The sequence below is a fragment of the Lissotriton helveticus genome, chromosome 4_1, assembly GCF_964261635.1.
Source record: "Lissotriton helveticus chromosome 4_1, aLisHel1.1, whole genome shotgun sequence".
In the NCBI taxonomy this organism is placed as follows: domain Eukaryota; kingdom Metazoa; phylum Chordata; class Amphibia; order Caudata; family Salamandridae; genus Lissotriton; species Lissotriton helveticus.
The window spans coordinates 1684669202-1684692284 of NC_136063.1; the positions used below are offsets into that span (position 1 = coordinate 1684669202).

Genomic DNA, 23083 nt, shown 5'->3' on the forward strand with positions numbered 1-23083 from the left:
GTTGTCTGTGTTCAGCTGCAGGCAGTTCTTCAGCCAGTTGGCGATGTTTGTCTTGCATCTGTTGAAGTGTCATATGTCTGTGTCATGCATTGAAGCATGCTATGAGCTGTGCACATTAATCCACAATTGAACAGTGCTCACTGTGTGAGAACTGGTATAATTGCATCCTCACCTAATTCCAGCAGACATTTGTTGAGTAGCAAGCTGTTCTTCTTTTTCGACTTTACTTTGATTCAGAGTGCCATGGCTATTGGAAAATTTCCTGATTTAAGAATTTGATCTTTCTGTGCTCCTCCGATTACCATCCTGTTTGGGCATTTCTTTTGGAGCCTTTCTGGGTGAGTGATGCTTTGAAGGATATTCTAAAAGAACAAGTTATTTGCCGTTGTATTACTTTTTCTAATGCATAGCCTATCTTCTTGCAAATTCCATCGACCTCTCTTGCTCAGTGAATGTTTAATTCCTTTGGTAACATGTTTTATAGTTGTGCATTCCCAGGGACCTTTTTTTTGGACTAAACTTTATGGAGAAGGGACATTGGGCAAAGCTGACCTCAGAGTCACAGGAGGTGCCTTTACGTAGTGTTGTGTAGTTCCTATAGAGGATCTGTGTGTTCGGATGACATAAACTCTGGGTTTGGTGGCAGACTGGTTCCGAGCACCCCCACCTGATAGGTTAACCTGTTTGCATTGGCTAGCTCACAGTGCCTTTAGAATCTCCTCTTATCAAGGAGAGAATACTTTCTGGCACCCTCAAAACATGATCCCCCAGGATCGTGGAAACAATATACTACTTTTCGCTCAGTCACTCGTGCTTACTTAGTTTGTAAATATAAATGTGTTTGTATTTATATAGCGCACTTCTACCCAGAGGTCTCGTAGCGCTGTATTCATACCGCTGTGGAACCCTTCCTGGCTTTCCTGTGAGATGTCTACTCCTGGGCACCCCCAAGGTGAAGCCAGGCATCCAAGCGCTGCTGGGGCCGTTGTGGAGATTAAGCAAGCTATTGCCCAGAGTCACAGAGTGGGACCCATGATTAGACTAGGCACCGAGGCGAGAATTATCAGGCCCGGGGAGATTGAGATCAAGAGCCGCCGAGGCGGGAATTGTACCCTGGTCCCGGGCCAGACCTCTGCATCAGGGTCTGCCGCTCTAACCATTGAGCCACGCTTCTTAGAGATGCACAGAATGAACAGTTTGGGCCTTTCAATAAGGATTTATTGAACAGTTGTTATTCTCGTGTAAAATAGATGTGCTGTAACAACCATTAGACAGTAGCAGAGATCGATGATTAGCAGTACTACAAAAGTAAAGGGATGGTACAGTTCTACAATTTTGCTGTGATCGTGAATATATACAAGTATATGAGACACATGATAATAAAGTGCATACTCCTACGATGCCTCCCTAACTAGATGTACCTAAATGTACCTAGCATCTGTGTAGGTGTTATGCCAAGAATCCTCTAAGGTCTTGTCAACCCCATTACCTGAGAAATTAGAAAATATGGGACCCCATCCTGGTCCCGAGTTGGTCCCCCGTGAGGGATTCTAGACCACTGCGAGCTGGAGTGTCTGTATGCAGAAATCTCAGCATCTCTGGTCGGTGTGTCAGCCGAGAAGTCAGATTCCTCTGTCGTTCTAAGCAAGATATGATGTATATATACCCACAGGTCTCCCCAGGGGTCCTACCTTGCTGTGTTACTGTGTCGGCCCAAAGGATGACGTCGGGCCTGAACTTTATACCGAAATATTATACAGGAGATGTTCGTCCTGCTGTCAGTCCTGCTGTGCTTCCAAGAAGCCTCATGCATAGTGTATGGGTTTCGAACTAGGGAAAAACCCGCATTCTGAATGCAGTGTCCTATCTAGGTAAAAGGTCGGTCCCTATGAACCGTTATGTATGTAATGTAGGGAAGGATATAGGTGAAAGGTTGCATTGTTACCTGCGCCTATATAGGGTACCTATATGGAATATAACATTAGCTCTGATGTCTCTTTTGAGAGTGACGTCTGTGGATATGTGGTTGGGGCTGCTGTGGCTCTGTCTAGAGCCCATTTGATGTATTTCATGCAAAATTGTCCGATTGTGATGTATAATGCCTTCAAGATACTACTGAATGAGTAATCCCAGGAATGCTAGACCATACATCAGAAAAACTATTACATAATTAATGTGTTCTACTGTGGTCTAATGTAAAAATTATAAAATGTCAAATTAAGTTTTCTCTTTGGTTGCTGCAGTTTCCCTGTGCTAAATCATAACAAGCAAAAAGTATTGGCAAACATTGCATTGTTCTCGATCTTAAAGGGCTTCTTCATGGATTACATGCTACTAGATGATTGGTGGTTCCCCAATTTGTTAAAGCATTTGTATTAGTGGATTTCGAGCCTGTGGTACAAATTTGAGGATGCTGCATTAAGAAACTGTGTGTTCCCCATACTGCATTACTGCAGTACATGCCTGTCATGCAGGTCCGTGTTGGTTTCCTCTGAATTTGAAAGAATTACTTTAACAAATGTAGTTCTGCTTTTACTCTTTTGCCAGTTAGAATTTCACCATTTCAGCATCTTGCTTTGCTTCTAGGTAGATTTAAATGTAATAAACATTACTTAAAATCATTACTACAATATAATAAATTAGTTACTTAGCGGTAATAGTCATTACTCTGAAATACCCATTTCTAGTAGCAATACATACTATAACAGGTGTCCCGTCTTCCCACTTGGACACCATGTGACCCAACTTGAGCCAATCAAAAAGCAATCTCTAGCACCCATCACCCACTATTGCCCCTCCTGTTGGTTAAGCAATAAACAGGGAAGAGTCCCTCAATATTTCCATTCATTCCAAATCTTAAAAAGGAATAACGTTTGTACTTGAGATAGGGAGGGAGCATTATAAGTATTGGTACGAGAAAAGGGTATTTGGACTATTGAGAATTACAGAGATGTAACCAATCTATTACTTCCTCAACCCTTTTCTTGTTCCACTATTTACTTTGTTACGCTATACCAGAGCAATGTAAAGCAATGTGTTTCCCATAATGACTTGACTCCTACATTGATTAGGAGAGTAAATTTAATTACATTTTGTAAAAAAACAAGGTGTAATCAATCCTCTAGGGCATACCAGATGATAATACTGTGGAATCAAACTCCATTGATTCACAGTGCCCAACATCCAAACTGGTATGGGAGACAAAAGCAGATGAAAAAGCACATGTGGCCGCTTTACACATATATGCAATTGATACTCCACATGCTTCGGTGCCATGGGCAGATCTACCATGTATCACCTATGATAAAACCTTATTTTATGTAGTATCCGTCATAGACTTCAGATTTGTTTTCGATCTGCTAAAAGTTGCAGTGGACGTTTTTGGCCCATGTTGAAAAATGCCAAAATTAATAAACAAATATTCACATTGTCTATAGTTCTGAGTCCCTGCCAAATACATTTTCATTGACCTTAAGATATCCCATGTACTGAACGATTCTTCTTCGGAACGAGTTATTTTAGGAGTGAACCTAATTCATCCAACCTATGAGCTGATGTTAAGGCAACTCAAAAAACGTCAGCTACAAATGATTGATATATATTAGCAAGAGGTTCAAAGAGATGTCATTATAGAGCCTTAAGAACTACAGTAATATCCCATGGATGAATTGTTGGCTTACCAAGGGGTCCAATTAATGAGACTCCAGGAGTCTACTGCCTAAAGAATCAATTTAAGGACTGGCACTAAGGGCTCCAGTTGCTCTTAATGCTGCTACGTCATAATGCCCTATCTGAACCCATAACCTTCTCAAGAAAAATGTGCAAACAGATCTCACCCTTTTGTTGTTTACTTTTGCATGCCCAAGGTAATTGCAAGAAATATACTAATTGGTTGTTCAAACATTTATTGGAACAATTGTGTTCTTGTATAGAAATAGTTTGCTACAATGATTAGGCAGAAGAAACTTATCATTGTAACCAGCATTACAAGAATGGTGAAAAAGATAACTAGTTTAACCATGATAACATTACTATGCGATTATATCATTATATTCCTACATGACACTACCTATTGTATCGAGAGTTTAGTGGAAGTACCCCCTGCCAGATCCAATGGGATAACCTAAAGCCCCATACCGGAGTAATGTATCAGGATGCTGGCCTGTGTAGAACATGTTATCGTCCTTTGCGGGATAGAGGTCCGATACAGAAGGACTGCATCGCTGCCTCAGTGCGTCACGTTCCAGGACAATCCTAGCAGAAGTGCCTCTCTGACAAATGTAGTGCAGAGGCTGTTTATATAATAAAAGCACTGCTCCAATTGCACTGTCAAAGGTGCAGAGCTGATGCGATGGTTAGTTTGGAGCCAAACAACAATCTCCAACCGGAGAACCAAATACAATGCCATCGCATTCTATTTGCCTAGCCTTGACCCGACTGTACGAATAATATGATAATGCTTGCTAAGAAATTAACTGCATGTATAATAATTTCTCAGTACATTATCGTGAAAATACAAAGCATGTAAAAAGTCACCATTAGAAAACAACCTCAAGCTAAAATGGTAACAGAGTGGGCCCTGTTGCTCCCCACAACAGGCTAATGAGACAGGTTTGCTTTTTGCTTTGCTCAGGCTGGGTCCCTGTATGGAACGTGGGAAATCTCACATAGTAGATAGTAATACAATATATAGGTTGAGGAGCTCATGTAGACATGTCAAACAAACAAGATAAAAAAGAATAGTCCAATGTTATATGTACTTGCATACCTTTAAAAACAAAACTGAAAACCGTACCAGTTATTACAGAAAATACAATTCCATCTGCCAATTCAGCATTAAACATTAAAAGTAATTAGTACGGTTTAACTTTATTTACAGATATTCCTTAGTGGCACTTCTGCTCCTACTGTGCCACCATCTCCTTTTGTTGCAGCTGGTCATATTACGGAAAATACCTTTTTTGTCTGTGGTTGTATTGTAGCATCACATGTTGTTTGGTACTGAGCTCCCTAACCTGTTGCGCCTTTTCCCTTTGTAGGCACAGGTATTCGATCCGAAAGTGAGACTGAAGCAGAAGCCTCAGAGGTTAATGTGCCCTTTAGTGCTTCTGCAACAGAAGCTTCAGCTGCTGCCACATCCGCAAAGGTGCCACAGCAAGGCGAAGACTATGGGAAGGGTGTTGTTTTCTACCTACGAGACAAAGTAGTGGTGGGAATCGTGCTTTGGAATATTTTCAACAGGATGCCAATCGCTAGGAAAGTGAGTGAGCCTTTTTCTTCATAAAGTTTAATTGGTGTGTGTGTATGGGGCTCATTGATGAAGAAAGTGATACAGTTATAGATTTGAAACCAAATTAAATTCAGGTAACTGAGATTTCATTTCTGAATTTTTAATCCTCATTGGATATTAGCTATCGGTTAAGGGTTCTTACTCTGATAACATGTTCATCACATTGAGGAGTATATTGTGAAACATCTCCTAGATGGTTTGGATTTCTATAGCCCACTTCCATGGGGTTGCCATATTTTCAGGCACTAGGGGCCAGATATACGACTGTTTTTAGCGGTCGCAACTGGAAAATGGTTGTAGTATGCACAAACCCTATTTTGCGAGTCGGTAACATATTACTGGCTAGCAAAATAGGTTTGCGACTCACTATTAGGAAGAGGCCTGCCAAGGGCGTCCCTACCTAATATCAAGCAGCACTGGTATGCACAATTGTTTTGCTACTGCTAATGCGGTTGCAAAACAATCAGTTACCAACTACTTCATGTAAGTGGTAAGCCAGTCGCAAACGGCAAGGAGTCTCCAGGGGACCCCCTTCCCCTTTGTGAATGTATGCGAAAATATTTGAGAGCAGGCAGTGGTCACATTTTTTTCTTTTAAATGCATCCCGGTTTCCTTTAAGGAAAACGGGCTTCATTTGGAAAAAAAACATTTGCTTTATTTAAAAAGCAATCACAGACTTGGTGGCCCCCTGTCCCCAGCAGTCCACCATCCCTGTGCTTGTGCCCATTACCTGCCTCATGAATATTGATGAGGCAGGTCATTTGCGACCCCCATTGGGAACCGCTAAATGAGTCTAAAACACATTAGTACATTCCGTTTTGCCAGTCGCAGAAAATCGCAATTTGTGAACTGCAAAATGGAATGGGCATACTACATCTGGCACAAAAAAAAAATCGGAGCATTTGATAGAAATCATTGTAGCTAAAAACAGTGAGCATATGCATTCTACCTTTGGCTGTTCAATGCATTTTTATAATAAAAACAGCTCCCTCAGTTTGGATAGGAATTACAGATATCCTTTTTAAAGCTATGCAGACTAATCTAAAAGTAAGATTAAAGCAAGCAGAGGTTGTCGTTGCTGAACATGATAGAAGCTGACCACCAGAGATTGGCCTGATTAATGTACAAGCCATGCGTGTAACAAGAGGGAGAGAGAGGACTAGATAGCTAGTCCGAGTCCCCGAGGGTTTATATGTGATTAATCAAAGAGGACTAGCTTAAGTTGACCAAAGTGTTGCAGTACTCTAATTAGTTCTGTCATGGGCACCTTGTTGGTGTATTCATGAAGCCCTCACCCACCAACCTAGTTGGTGGCATGCTTCATCATCGGGCCCACCCAGTGACACCTAGTATGTCCCGGGTGTGCTACGATGCCTGATTACAGCGGAGCTGGTATATTGCTGAGAGTGCAGTGAGTGAGGTTGAGTGAGTTGTTGATTTAAAACGGCTTGGTGGTGGTCCCAGTACCCGAGGGTAAATTAAATTTTAATAACTGGGCCGTCACCAGCGGTTAAAAGTAAGGCTACAGGACGCGTAAGGGTGGCGAGTTACTGCCCCCTGCGTCCTTCAGATGGTCGACATGTTTCAGCCAGTGCCTTAGAGTGTTCTGGCTTTCCTCAGGACCGTTTTTTAAAAGGTGTGGTGAAATAAAACAGACTTAGTGTTGTGGGACAGACTATGTGATACACTCACCAAGGCGTTTTTCTATATGTGAGAGGGGGATTCCCTTCTCATGCATACCTGTACAGACAAACATTAAGGACAAGGACAAAACATTTATAGAGAGAGTCAGTAGTCCATTTAGACATATGGTCAACAATGCTTGGGTGGCCGGATCTATAGTGCAAGGTGAGAAGACTATAGTCGGCTAGATGTGATGGTACTGGTGGTGCCATCAGAGTGAAAATACGCGACTAATTAGGAGCGTGGTGTGGCTAAAACACGAAAATCACACTGTAAGGAGTTGACTGTGTGGCAGGGCGCAAGAAAATTGTTCTTACGCTTTGGGTTATTAGCCAAGGCTTCCTGGAGGGAAGCGGTAAGGGGATGACCCTATGGGAGAAAAAGAGATAGGCTGCAGGGGTTAGGGACCTGTAAGGAAAGAAGCGCTTACCCAGTTTGTTGTTTGGAGGCTTGTCAGGTTTGTCATACTCACAGTCTTTCTGGTCGGGGCCTGCCTTGTACCTGTTGTCCTGCCGTCGTCCTCCGGTAGAATGAGCCTGTCGACGTGTGGGCTTTTTATACTATGGTTAACAAGGTAATGATGAGCACCTGCGGGAATAGTCAGGGTGGAAAGACTACCCCTTTGTGTTGTTGCTGCTCATGTTCGTGGTTTGTACACTAGTCTCTCGTGCATGCTCAGTATGATAGCGCGATTGTTATGTTACTGCTCATGCTCATGATTTGCACACTAGTCTTTTGCGCATGCTCAGGGCTTCATGAATACACCAACAAGGTGCCCGTGACAGAACTAATTAGAGTACTGCAACACTTTGGTCAACTTAAGCTAGTCCTCTTTGATCAATCACATAATGTACAAGTTAGACACCAACCATTTTTTCATTCCGGTATTTCCTGGTTTAATTTGAAATTAAATAACCGCAGATGAAGTGATATTTACAAGAACCACACAATCCTCACTAGATTTACCCTCAGAAGGCCTTCTCATCCTAAATGCTTGGTTTGGGAAACGTGATTTTTTTCTCTATGCTGCAGTCAAGTGTACAGGTCAAACATTTCTTTATCTTTCTGGTCTATTTTGTGATTGTTTCTTTGAGAATGTGCCTCTTTTAAAAATGTTATCCCCCCACTTTTTCCTTGGTATTTAAGGTGGTTTTGATTGTAGTGCACAGGGTCCATGCCAACCAAGTCCCCTGTGACAGTGCTTCTTCCCTAAAACTGCTCCACAATTGGCCCTTCAGGCCCCCTGTAAGTCCCTAGTAAATGGTACCAGGGTACCTAGGGCATTGGGACTGAAGAGGGTCCCCTAAGGACCCTCACCTAGGCCATGCAGACTTCCACCACAGCATGCATGGCCTGGTGCAGACAAAAACGACAGTCGACATGTCACGCTGCCTGTATGCCATGCCAACTAACTCTGCCTAAGGTATAGGTAAGTTACCCGTCTAGCAAGCCTTACTGCCCTAAGTTGGGTGAACTATATATACCAAAGGTGTGGCTATATCTGCATCAGCAGATATGCCCCTACAGTATTTAAGTCCATTCTTCGATATTTTAAGTGCCCAGGAAGCCAAATAGAGTACATCGGCTGGAAACTCGACACCTCAAGTGCTACAGCACGATGGTGGCTTCTCTGAATCCAGTAGTATTTGGTACCAAACTGCTCCTCTCAATAAACTCACACTGATGCCAGTGTGGGATTTATTGAAATGTACACAGAGGGCACCTGAGAGGTGCCTCCTTAAACCTACCAATGCTGGTGTGGTCACAGACTGGCTTTAGGCAGCATGCTATTTCCGGACATGTTTCTGGACCCTTGGGCCTAGAGCCCCTGCTCTCTGGGACCAGAAACCAAGCACATCCTGAGCGGGGGTGTCACACCTCCTCCCCCCAGTGTGGGCACAGTGCTTGAGAGGAAAGCTTCAAAGGTCTGCCGCCTTTGTAATAAGACCCCTAGCCTCTGCTGCTAGCAGCAGATGGCAGCCCCTGGTTTACACCCCCACTTGGGGTGGGAAAACTAGGAAGAATATGGGGTGTCCACCTCTGCCAAATCCCTAAGGGGAGGGAGGCGAGGTGAAGTACACCTTTCAGTCCCCACAATGTTGAATGAGAATATAAAATTAGGTGAGACTGAGTAGAAGGAAGACTTTTAATGTTTTCTCTCAGCTCCCTAAATCTAAAAAAGTGTGAAAGCAGATTTAACAGAATATCTGCTCAGCGGGTGGTCAACATGTTTCTGCATACAGGGTAGTGCCCATGCATTCATCAGGACCTAGTTCGTGCTACTGCTGAAAATAAGTGACAAAAATTAAAATGAATCATATCGCTTGATTGTCAGGTACAGATGCTCCACCACAATCCAATTTGTGTGGGGATCGCGCCTCACCTCACCTGGCTGCAGCTCAGGTAAATGAGGAGCACCGCTCTCTCCGTCGGTGTCTCCAGGCGTTCCTCTGCGCTTGACTGGGGAGGCCTCCCGCTGAGCAGATATTCTGTTAAATCTGCTTTCACACTTTTTTAGATTTAGGGAGCGGAGAGAAAACATTAAAAGTCTTCCTTCTACTCAGTCTCACCTAATTTTATATTCTCACTAACACACTTATTTGCACTGCTTTTTCAGTTGTCCTACCACACTGTTTTTCGCTCACTAGACAAGAACGGTGGGTCTTCTTACCCTCACAGTCCACTCTTTCGTTTTGTGTGACTGTGATTGCATTGACTCCTGGGCAAGGAGAACCCAAATGATGTAAACGTGGCGGTACAGTTAGACAACTGATGGGAAAATTTTCACCTTGAGTATGTGCTTCACATGAATGTGGTGTCCTTATATCACGTGGTGCAATTGGTTAACACAGCAGCCACCCCTCTCTTATTTGTCACGTCAACAGTTGTTTGTGATTAGATTTCACTTTCACTTTTAGACTCCTAGATATTCTTTTGTGTAGAATCAGTTATTTAGGGGCATGTATCTAGTATGAGTCGATAAACCAGCCCTTAGACCCCCTTCTATGTAGTTTGTGTATTATACCATATACAGAGCCAGCTTACTACAGTATCCAACATTCTAGGGAGTCTAAGGGTACCCAGGGTTTGTGGTTTCCAGTGGAGAAGACTGAAAAATTTGCCTAAATATAGCAAAATATGTTTTGAGAAATAAAATGCTGCAGAAGAAAGCATCAGGCTTTTTTTCTCCTGCAAATGGCCTCAATGAAGGGTTTGCAGTGCTAAAATCAACATCTTCCTAGCTTTCAGGAACAGGCAGATTTGAATCAGAAAACCACATTTTTTAACTCCGTTTTGGCATTTTACTGGGAGATAGCCCCTTTTTCCTATTTTTTGTGCTTTCAACCTACTTGCAGTTAGTGGTGGAAAAGGGTGTGAAACTCATTGTCGATCCCTGAAAGTTAAACATTACTGAAAAGTAAACAAAATTAGGAATTCTGTAAGGGTCTTTTGTGTAGATCCTTCAAGGTTGTCCTATGAAAAGTAACAGTTGAAATAAAAAAAATATTGAAATTGAGTTGAAAGAAACAGCCATTTGTGTCTACGTTTTCATCTGTAACTTCTTACTATGGCAGATTTTTTAAAGCAATCTGCCGTTCCGTCTGCCGGACCCTTCTGGTTGTGGGATATATAGGGCTTGTTGGTTTCTCTTAGAATGCTAGGTACCCAGAGCCAACAACTGAGTTTACAGTGCACTGTACAATGGTTATGTACCGACTATACAGCAATTCCTATAGTAAATTATAAAGAATGGAAAAAGAGTATGAAAGCTCTGTATTTCTGAAATGTACACCAGATACTGGATTTAGAAGCAGTGGTTGTTTGTGCTTCTCTGAATTTATGGGTACCCTTACAGGCATGTTTCAGAGGGCATTTTGTAAAATGTCTTCTGTTGCACACTTGCTTACATTTGAAAGGCCCAAACAAAGAGGTATTCAGTTGGTAATAACAAATGTTTTATTGTCTCCCTGCAAAAATGGGCCTTGCGCCTGCAACGCGAAACACCTCAAAACGTGACTTGGAAAACCTCAGATTTCATCCAGTAGAATTCATGTTTTTTTGCAAGGTTGCTAGCTGTAGCTTTTGGGCCCCAGCTTAGCCGGCACCAAGGGAAACCTACCAAACTAGCAATTTTTTTAAAACTAGACACCCGGGGAGTCCAGGGTTGGATGACTTACCAACTTTTTCTACGCAGAATCCCCTGCAAAGCTCAAAATTCGCCTGAAAAACTAATTTTCCTTGCATTTCTGTGAAGAAATGTCCTGGAATCTGCAGGCAACCTCAAATTTCTTACCACCCAGCGTTCCCCCAGGTCTCCCGATAAAAATGCTGCCTCACTTGTGTGGGTGGGCCAAGTGCCTGTGACAGGGAAAGACCCAAAACGCATTGTGGAAAAATGATCTGTCACAAAAAAAGACCTGGTTTTACAAGGGAGCACCTGCGTTTTTTGGCACGGCGGCCTGGGGAAATCTACCAAACTCAGACATTTCTGGAAACTAGACACCCATGGGAATCAAGGGTGGTGTGGTTTGCGTGGATCCCACAACATTTTCTTACCCAGAAACCTGTGCAAACCTGAAATTAGCTAAAAGGTAACATTTTCTTCACACTTCTGTATGGAAAAGTTGTAGGATTACCGGGCGGCACAAATTTCCTACCACCCAGCGTTCCCCGATAAAAATGATCTCTCCCTTGTGGGGATGCCCAAAGCACAGTCAGCCTAGAAACTTAAATGAAAAATTGAGGGGAAACCAAAGTGTGTCCAAAAAGGCAATCTCTACACATTTTTTACCCTTACCTGTCGCAGGCATTTGGGCCACCTACACAAGTGAGGTATAATTTTGATCAGGAAAGCAGCTAACCTATGGTTGCACGTTAGGGAAGACGAAAGACTCCCAGAGCATCCCTTCTTGCATGTGCTACCTCACTCGCACAAACAAAGCCCAGTAACCATGTAAGCGAAAATGCGCCTTAGCTACTGAGCACACTGGGATATAGAGAAAAATGCTCAATCATTGAATGAAGCAATACATTAAATTATAATCAAAAGTATGTTCTGGAAAATTCCTATTGCCAGCGATGTCTCCAAACTGGATTTAAATAAACTTTAACACAATGTACAGATGGTCCCAGAGAGCTAGGCACAGAGAAAGAGTTCCTAATATAAATTACAAATGAAAAAGGGATTTGACTTGTGCAGCGTTTCATACATAAAATAAAAATTAATGTATTTGCCCAGTAGGTGCTTGCTCTTTTCTAAGCCTGTATTGGGACACTATAGGGCTCTGGTCCTTGATAGACTTTGACTGTTTTGGTGCACCATTTTAAGTCTACTTTCATAGCAGTTAATTCCTGTTCAGTGTTGACTTTTGTTATCGATGAAAGTCTGTACCAGTGCCTCTTCCATTATAGTTTGCTGTATTAGGTAGGACGAAAAATGTATGTTCGAGGCATATGTGCTGTAGATACACATGCTTTGCATACTCCTACCATCTAGTGTACAAGCTTCCTTTTAAAGACTTTCACTATAAGATTCCTTTGAAGAAAAAGGAAGACATGGCTACTAGTCCTGCTTATCCTGCTCAGTCATCCCCCCCTACCTCTACCCTCTTCTCCACATTTACATCCTTTACATATTACACCTCTGGGATCTCCACAGCCTGAAGGGGATTGTATTGGAGGAATATCCTCAATTGCCTGTAGACCCATGGAACGATTACGCCATTGACCCTCCATTAGACACTGATCCAGACCTTTATCCTGCAAAGCCCTCCCCACCTGATGATGATATGACTTATCAAGAACTCATTGCTAGAGCAGCACAGTACCATGGGGTAATGTTACATAAAGGGTCCTTAGAAGAGGACTTTTTTTTCGAAACACTTGGCTCCACTCACATTGTCGATGTCGATGAAAATATAAACCTTTGCCATCTGACCCGGTCTTTATTAAAGGTCAGGTGCCTCTTGACTCTTGACTCTTGACTCCTTGGTAGTATAAAATGCCAACAAAAGAGCTAATCCTCAGACTTCTGAGGATGCAGTTCCCCCAGACAAGGAATCTAAGCTCATGGATGCTTCGGGAAAACGTGCAGTCGCTGAAGGCGCCAATCACTGGTGACGAATTGCAAATACACAGGGCCTACTACATAGGTACGACAGGGCACACTGGGACGAAATGGAGCAACTGCTCCAATATCTCCCAGAAGTACACAAATCTAGAGCTCAAGAATTGGTTCAGGAAGGCAAGCTAATGTCCAACTCTTCCATTAGGTGTGCTCTAGACGCTGCTGACACAGCAGCTAGAGAAGTTAATATCAGCATTCTTCTTAGAAGGCATGCATGGCTTAGAATTTCCGGTTTTAACCCCAAATCCAACAGTTTATAATAAATACCCCCTTTGAGGAACATCTTTTTGGTCCTGAGATCGATCACGCTCTTGAAAAGATGAAAAAAGACACTGAGGTGACAAAGTCCATGAGAGCACTCTAGTCTCCTTCGAATAGAGGCTCCTTTCACCACTCCTTTTATCATGCAGGGTCTAGAACCAGAACTCAGACCCAAATGCTTCCTCTTACAAAGGCAACACCCAATCCTCTTCCTTTAGAGGTTTCTATAGAGGAGGGTATAGAGGTTATAACTCCAGAGGTAGGGGTAAAGGCGCCACACCCCATAACACCCCTTCCCTCAATATGAATTGTCTTTCCCACACTTTCCCCCAATTACTTAACACCTGTCGGGGGAAGACTTCAACATTTTCTCCCCATTTCAGTAATTCATACCAACCGACAAATGGGTAATTTGTCTTATCCAACATGGTTATTGCCTGGAGCTTACCACCAACCCTCCAAACATTCCACCTTGCTCTCAAAAACTGTCGCCAGACCACTTGCAGGTATTCAAACAAGAATTGCAGTCACTCTTACTAATGGGTGCCATAGAACCAGTTCCATACAGCACCAAGGTTCAGGGGTTTACTCTCTCTATTTTCTAATACCCCAGAAGGATGGCTCCTTAAGACCGATTCTGGATCTCAGAATGTTTAATGCATACTGTCAGAACACTTCCATATGGTAACTCTTCAAAGAGCGCTTCCACATTTAGAGCAAGGCAATTTTATGTCCACGCCAGACTTAAGACACTTACTTTCACATTCCAATTCATCCAGCTCAACGAAAATACCTCATATTTGTAATAGCAGGAAAACACTACCAGTTCAAAGTACTCCCATTTGGAGTAACTACTGCTCCCTGAGTTTTTACCAAATGCCTCTCAGTCGTAGCAGCTCATCTCAGAAGACAACACATTCATGTCTTCCCTTACCTAGACGACTGGCTCATCAAAGCCAGCACGTATCACAAATGTCTGCAACACATTCAGATCACGTTGTACCTACTCCACCAATTGATTTTCACGGTCAATGAATAAGTCTCACCTGCAGCCTTCACAGATACAGACTAATCTGGGAGCCACTCTAAACACTCAAACAGCTGCAGCCTCTCCCAATGCTACCAGAAATCACATTAGCCAAACTCTGGTGCTACAGTTTCAAGTCAACCAAACCTTGCCAGCCAGAACTTTCATGCAACTGCTAGGAATGATGTTGTCATGCATTGCAATAGTGCCCCATGCAAGGCTACACATGCGTCCTTTACAAGAATGCTTAGCACGTCAGTGGAATAAATCACAGGGTCAATTAACCGAGCTAGTGTTGGTAGTCAGCCGCACCCATCGCTCTCTGCAGTGGTGGAACCCACAAAATATATCAAAACGGTGGCTCTTCATCGACCCTGTTACACGGATACTGCTAACAGATGCATCTGTCACAGGTTGGGGTGCCCATCTCCTCATTTACACAATCCAGGGTCTAGTGGGCAACAAGCACAAACATCTCCACATCAACTTTCTAGAGCTTCTAGCAGTATGTCTAACACTGAAAGCTTTTCAGTCTCATATCCTTGCAAAGTTGTCCTTGCCGCATGGACAACATGACAGCTATGTACTATGTACAAAAACGGGGGCAGGTGGGTGACTCTCACTACAACTGTCACGACCCTCTCAAAGCTTTTGGAACTTGGCAATCCATCATAGGATTCAGCTTCTGGCAGAGCACCTTCCAGGAGTAAACAAACAGATTGCCGACCTCCTCAGCTGAAAGAGGCACCAAATACATGAGTGGGAACTTCACCCTCAAGTTCTGCTTCCATACTTTCAACAATGGATATTTCCACAAATGGATCTATTCGCAACAGTGGATAAAGCAAACTGCTCTAGCTTCGCCTCCAGGTTCCCACACTTTCTCTCCAATGGCAATGCCCTATGGATCAATTGGCCAGGGATATTTGCCTACGCTTTTCTGCCTCTCCCATTCCTTCAGTTTCTGGTTCGGAAACTCAGGCAAACATCCCTCACACTGATCTTGGTAGCTCCCACATGGGCTTGCCAACTGCGGTACACTACCCTGTTGGCTCTGTCATTAGTTCCACATCAAAAACTGCATCTCACCTCCAGTCTTCCAACTCGGAACCATGGAGAAATCAGGCATCCTAATCCCATGGACCTCAATTTAGCAATTTGGCTCCTGAAATCATAGAGTCTGGATATTTAAACTTACCATTACTCACAGAGAAGGGGAGAGGGTCAATAGAACTCAACTACCCCGAACCCCCTAATATACCATGATAACACCAAGAGAGGTAGCGAGAAGAATAGAAACTAAAATAGAGTGATAGACATGTAGTGGCACAAATTGTGTATTTGAAAACTGCCCTCACTCACACAATAATGTGTGTGACATGCTTCATCATCGGGTCTGCTTACAAAACATCCTGGTGTAGCCACGCACAGGATAGAGCATAGGGAGGCGAAAGACAAACAACATTAAAGAAGAAAACAATAGTGTCAGAGTATGTGTGACCCAGAGACTGGGTACTGTGATAGAAAAGGTCAGTCAGTCCCAGTGTAGTTCCCCCACCTTACCTGTTTTATTTGAAGGGATAAAAGGACCAAAATTGTTCCGACACGTGTAGAGGTAATTCCCACCAACACGGGATACAAATACGGGTTTATAAAGATGGTGAGCCCGAAATGGCGGGGGGCAGGGAGAACCCCTAAGAACACAACTGTTCCGAAGGGGATTCACACCAGTAGTGCCTGCCGTAAGTCAGTCGTGTAGTGTAATTTATTTAAACTTACCACCAGAGTGTATGACTATTCTAAAAGAAACAAGAAAGCTACTACTAGAGCTTGTTATTCAGCAAGGTGGAAGCGATTTGTGGTCTATTGTAACAACAACAGAATTAATCCTCTGGATGCTTCTGTTCAAAACATTATTTGTTACCTTTTACACCAACAACAAACTGGTCTTGCTTACACTTTATTCATTTGCACCTTCCTGCAATAGAGGCTTATTTGCAAAACAGATAGCATTTGTCCTTGTTCAAAGTTCCTGTCATTAAAGCATTTATGGAGAGCTTAAATAGAGTAATAACCCTCGAATACCTCCGGCACCACTGTAGAACCATAACATTGTACTTACAAGACTTATGGGTCCACCCTTTGAACCATTACATAATTGTCCTTTACAGTTCCTTTCATGGAAAGTTGCTTTTCTCATTGAAGTCACTTCATTAAGGAGAGTTGGTGAGCTGCAGGCATTAACCTTAGAAGAACCCTTCTTTCAGCTTCATAAAGATAGGGTAGTTCTTCGCACCAATCCAAAGTTCCTCCCTAAAGTAGTTTCTGCTTTTCCTATTAACCAATCAGTTGAGTTACCTGTGTTCTTCCCTAAGCCTGATTCTGTAGCAGAACGAGCTCTTCACACACTTTGAGAGGACACAACATTTTCATAAGACTAAGCAACTGTGTTTTGCTCCACCTCACAAAGGCAATCCTATCTCTAAAACTGATATTTCAAGAAGGATTGTTAAATGCATTCAAACTTACTATGCAAAAGCTAAAATAACGTTTACCCCTAGAGCACGTTCCACTTGCCAAATAGGGGCATTTATAGCCTTTTTAGGTATCATTCCTATACCTGACATTTGTAAAGCAGCTACATGATCTACGCCACGTACATTTACCAAACACTATTATGTAGATGTGTTAGCATGTCAACAAGCCAATGTAGGGCAAGCAGTGCTAGAGAGACTTTTTCAGACAACTGCAACATCTACTGGTTCGCCACCGCTTTGGTAGAATACTGCTAAATAGTCTATGCAAAGCGTGTGTATCTACAGCACACATGCCTCAAACGGGTTATGATACTTGCCTAGTAAGCATCTGTTCTTGGCATGTAGAACTGTAGATTCACATGTGCCCTTTCACCTCCCCGGTCACCTGTAGTTGTTGCAGTTCTCCTTCTTAACATATATATGCATGGACATCTCTTTACTACACCCACTTACTCCATTCTCACCCTCTTGCTGGAAAACAATCTAACAGTGGAGTTCATGCCCAAGCACACTATCACTGAAAGGAGAAGTCCCCTTACCTCATAACTGGAAAGACATATTCGAAGAACAAAAACTTGCAAACATCCGGTCCCAACACTGGATGGCAGGAGTATGCAAATCTACAGCTCTACATACCAAGAACAGATGTTTACTGGGTAAATAACATAATCCTTTCTTGCTTAGATAGAACTTATCAGAAGACAGTTCTACTTTTAAATGTCTTGGAAGACTCCTGCAGCAAGCAACAGTTTGAATGGGAAACCTGTTAATGTGACAGCAAAGCATAATTTGAGTTAATTGTATTACAGTGAGTAAAGACCCATTAAGTAGACTCTGGCAGGGGCAGCCACATGCAACTTTATTTTTGGATCATAAATATTTATATATTCCTTTCCTGTACACATTCCTACTCTCCAGTTAGTCTAAATGTTGTCTTTGTAAGTGACTACTGCAGGATTGGCCTTAATAGAATTAGTTTGACATGTTCCAGTACTCCTCAATGCACCACATGGCCCCACTATCTTAAGATTGTTTTTTCTACCGCAGGGTTGGTTGTGGTAGATCTTAAGTGAAGAAATCAACTTGAGACAAAACTTTCACTTTGTGGTTCTGGACCATATTTTCCATGCATTGTTAGATTATTTCCATTGAATCAACTGGTAATTAATGATCTGCCTTGCTTCCAAACGAGAGAGGCCAAACAGGTCTCATAGTAGAACTATAGACTTCATTTATTGTACAAACTGATTTACTACATGGTGTGCTTGTGACTGACTCCTGTGATCATCTGTTAAAGCCTTTTTTGTGTTTTTCCAATTTTGACCAGATTATCAAGGATAGTGAAGAACATGAAGATCTCAACGAGGTGGCAAAACTCTTCAACATCCACGAGGACTGATCAAACATTTCAACCTGCTTTTGAAGGCTGTGTAATATTGGAAATATTTTATAGCATGACGCTCATTTGCGACATGATGCACAGTGCGCTGGTGCACAGCTCATACTTTGTGGATATTTCTATGGTCTAGACTCTTCAGTACAGAATAAAATAAGATTCATCTCTACTCAACACCAGTGTTGTGGTTTGTAAATCACGCTCTTGACGCTGCTCTACCGGATGACCAACCGGAGTCCAACATCTTTTCCAGAATGTCGCCATTTCATTCCCAGATTAAGGCAAGGGTGGTGGGAGGGGTCAGAGAGAAGTGTTTTCATCACTGTGAAGAATTATGTTCAAGGTAAACCTCAATCTCTACAATGGAATGACTGCAAAACAAACTTTATTGTGGCCCTGTCATGCATTGCTGAGTGGCTCGATGCAGCCAACCTACTGCTGTAGGACTCCAGATGCTCAATCTGGTACCACACCATCTATAAAAGCTGAGTAACGTGCCCTCTTAAAATAAGGCCACCTCACAAAACCAGCCTGTATCAACTGTGGACAACAAACTGAGTAGCCTCTTACTCAACCTCATCAGAAAGCTCTCCTAACAAAAGTCAAAAGCATCTATTCTCCCACCAAAAGTCATTCTGGTGCTACCTGTTCACAGAGCCAATGCAAAGTGCTCTAATAGCAACTTATTTTTATGGAAGTGCCTGCATATTCCTTCACTATAATAAATTATTAGTTCATCAGATTGGTTTTTATCTTTGGAAGGTTTCTTACCGCTGCCAGCAGCATCACAGTCATGTCCTGTGTGTTTGGCAGGCCTCAAATCTCTAAGAAACATCACTTCAGCTGGCCCATTTCTGGTAATTGGCACAGACTCCTTCTTGAGGCGTACCAACCAAATTAGACCTTTCATCGTCTGTGGAGTGGAATTAGGTTTACTCCATAAGTGGAAAAAACTAAACACAGCACAGTAAGGTTATTACAGTGCTCACACCCTTAGTGTGTTCTTCCACAGCAGGGAAGCCTGTGTGCTGTCTACCTGCGGGCCCTCCTGCTTCTCTAGCTGGCAGGTGCAACCTGGAGTCCTTGCTTTCAAGCTCTGCCAAAGCCCCGGTAGTATTATTAACTTAAAGGAATTACCATTAACTATTGGTGGTCGAAAATAGGTTATGGTTACACATCCAGAAAATGTGAACACAAACTTATACAATTATAATACAATTATAATACGAACACTGTGTTCTGGAAAATAAGGTAAATGGTGCTCTACCACCAGTACATCTGATTATCTACATCCTGAAGATGTAGTTGGAGCGGCTGTATAAGCAGCCATTCCTTACATGTGAGCCGTTTGTTAGGGGCACTGCCAAATGTTTTTTGGCATATAGCCAAGTGCAAGTCAAGCGTATAGAGCTTAATTTCTTTTAATGCTAAATATTGTATTATATTTTGGGCTACATGATTAAATCTTCCAAGGTTTTGCATTGCTTACCAAAAATGAAGAAACATTGCATAGCCCTGGTTAGACGTGAGCAACCTTTGTCACAATTATAACAAAGTGGGCATTTGCAGATATATGTATATAAAAAGCGTATTGTTTTGTCAGCTAACACTAATATCACCTGTTCCAGCAGAAGCGCATGCTGATCTTAGTAGTTTAATTATCCATATGAACCACTCCCCTTAGAAGGAATTCCAGATTTAGGAGAAGAGGACAGCAGATGGGGTATCCCTATTCTCTCTATCCCACCCATTAAGCGCTGGACTCGCAGTGCAATCCATCTCAATGCATTTACATTGGAGTTTGGATTAAGAGCTGCTAATGGTCGCACTCGATCTGATCTCCGGGGTGCGCCCACATTCAACAGGGTTGGCCAATGCACTCGGATTGACTATATCCTGCTGGATAGGGCCCTCTGGAGTTATGTTAACGATATGGTTATTACCAGTACCAGTACCAGTACCGTAGAGAGCGACCATAACCCACTCTCCTTATCCTTAAAAAATCCTTGGAACATTGAAGCACTGCCAGTCTCTCTTGGCCGCCCACAGGGGATTACTGTCGCTACTTGTGGCAGGCGTCTAAAGTGGAGTAAGTTTATGTGCAATACCGACAAACTATCCACAATAGACGAAGTGGTTAAGGGCATGCAAGCTGAAATTGGCTCTATTAATCTGACCATAGCAGCAGACAAGGTCACCGCTGTTTTTGAAGCTGCTATAAAAACTATTGGAGACCTCTTTTGGGTACAATTGCCAGTAGGGAAACAGAAACCTAAACCAAAAGGCACACATGATTGGTATTCGGCAAATTGCAGGAAGGCCAAATCACGCCTAATAGAGGCAGTTAAAGGGAAGTCTCTCCCTCTAATCCAAATTGCCAGAAGAGACCATAAAAAGGCTTTACTGGTAGCAAAAAGGGAGTGGGAGGATAACTATTGGCTAACCCTTAAGGAAGCCAGCACGAAAAAAGACTCTAAATCCTTCTGGGACACCATAAGGGCGCGAAACAGACCGGATATTGACCTCGTAACCTGCAATATTCCGGGTCAGGTATGGGAGGTTCATTTTTCCAAACTGTATTCCTGCCATGACGATATGAATGGAAGAGGGTCTGTCCATTCCTCTCCTCATGTTGACTACTCCCTTTTCCCTGGCGATCCCGATTTTACACTGAAGGAAGTAGAATATGCTATTAACTCCATCATTCCACAAAAAGCTGCAGGACCAGATGGCATCCCTGGGGATCTGCTAAAAGCTGATGGTGCTAATTGGGGTAAATTAATCCACTCCCTCCTCCTTGCCATCTGTAGGGGTGCCCCCATTCCTGTCTCTTGGAAGGGGGCAGAGGTGGTTCCCATTCACAAGAAAGGCCCTAGGGATGATCCGTCCAATTATAGGCCGATTAGCTTACTGGATGTAAGCCAAAAAGTTGTCGGTAAAGTCATTCTACTCAGGATACTCAACTGGGTGGATGAAAACAAAATACTTACCGATTTTCAGGCCGGCTTTAGAGTAGGCACTGGAACGATAGAGCAGGCCTTTAGGCTTATGATGATCCACTGGAAGGTGGTAGTGATAGGCAAGGGCAGTCTTTATCTCGCATTTATCGATTTAAAGACTGCCTTTGACCTCGTCCCCAGGGACTCGCTTTGGAGGGTTCTGGCCAACATGGGGCTCCCACAGTACTTATTGTCCCTATTAGTTAGGCTCCATCAAGACAGCTTTGCCCAAATCAGGTGGGGTTCCGGAGGGGAGAAAACAGGCTGTATTCCGGTCGAGAGAGGGGTCCGCCAGGGATGTGTTCTGGCTCCCACCCTTTTCTCCCTGTACATTAATGGGGTGGTGGAGCACTTACTTAAATCTCCATCTGACGAACCATCCCTGGGGGGGGTACGTATACCGACCCTCCTCTTCGCGGACGACACGCTCCTAATCTCCAAAACCCCTATGGGACTACAGAAACTCTTGGATAACTTCCAATCCTTTTGTACCGACCGAGGCTTGGTCATAAACACCAATAAAACAAAATACCTCGTCCTTAATCCCCCTAAACAGAAAGTGCGCCCCCCTACTTTAAACACCGAATCCCTGGAAAGGGTGAAAGAATTTGATTATTTAGGGATACGCATTTCTGACAAAATGGATTGGACTCCCCATCTAGATAAGATGCTGCTGAATCATAAAAGGATCACAGGTGCCCTATTAAGGGAGCAACGTTCCAGTTCGTTCAAACCAATAGGAACAGTCCTAGAGATCTATGCCGCCAAAGGTGTCAGCTCTGCGCTTTATGGAGCTGAACTTTGGGGCTTCGCATCTTCTCAAGCATTGCAAAAATCTGAGAATAAATTCTGTAGGCAAATAATGTCCCTCCCTCAAAGTACCCCCCTTTTGCCCTTATTTATGGACCTTGGCTGTACCCAGATCGGCGAAATTGCGAAATTTCGCCCTCTCCTATTATGGGCCCGCATTTGGCGGGTAGAGGAACTTAGTGCCTACGCCAGAAGTTTGGAAGAAATAATGGAGTCACCACACTGGGCCAGAGTCAAATGGTTAACTGATATGAAAAATCTATTGTCAAATTTGGGCCTATCAGACTCTTGGTCCAACAGAACCTCTCCTCCAAAACAAGTTCTTAAAAACCTCTTTCGGGATTGGGCTTGCTCCCAAAGGCATTCTAGTCCATCCATTGGCAGACTCACTGAGGATTTTTTGATGTTTAAAGACTGTCCCAGGCGAGAACCCTATCTAGACACAATCGGGAAACCTTTTGCCCGGTCTTTGTATTTTAAATTCAGAACGGGTACTCTTCCACTGAACACTTTTACCAAAACATGGAAATCCTGTACAGACAAAACTGATCTGTGTCCATCATGTTCAGCCCACCCAGAGACATTAGCTCATTTTTTATTTGTCTGCAAGGAATATGCCAATCCAAGAAGGGTGTGGCTGAAGAACTTGTGTCGGCAACTTGGAACTAGGAGCCATGTTGAGGCAACCAGGATACTTGTTTCGGATAGTTATGTACCCTATGCTTGTGCCCTAGCAAAATTTCTATTTTGGGCTTGGGCTATTCGAGCCAGAAAGCTTAAATACTCTGTTTAATTTTTTCTTAAACAATATTTATTCTAGTAAATGCTGTACTTCTGGTTATCAACTGGACATGTATTATTAATTTTATTATTACTTTTAAACTGCTTTTATGATAATGACATTTTATCGAAATAAAGCTTTTTGACTTTGACAATTATCCAACTCACTCGAA

General features: G+C 42.9%; 1 protein-coding gene across 2 annotated transcripts in view; it reads left to right on the forward strand.

The window, feature by feature from the left end:
- AIFM1 (apoptosis inducing factor mitochondria associated 1) overlaps positions 1-18495 on the forward strand; it is a 216433-nt gene extending 197938 nt beyond the window's left edge. For both annotated transcript variants that reach the window (XM_078688364.1, XM_078688363.1), the window contains exons 17-18: positions 5040-5260; positions 18253-18495. In XM_078688364.1, coding sequence (XP_078544490.1) covers positions 5040-5260; positions 18253-18324 — 293 coding nt within the window. In that variant the 3' untranslated portion in view covers positions 18325-18495. The remainder of the gene's footprint in view (positions 1-5039; positions 5261-18252) is intronic.
- Positions 18496-23083: the final 4588 nt, after the last annotated feature.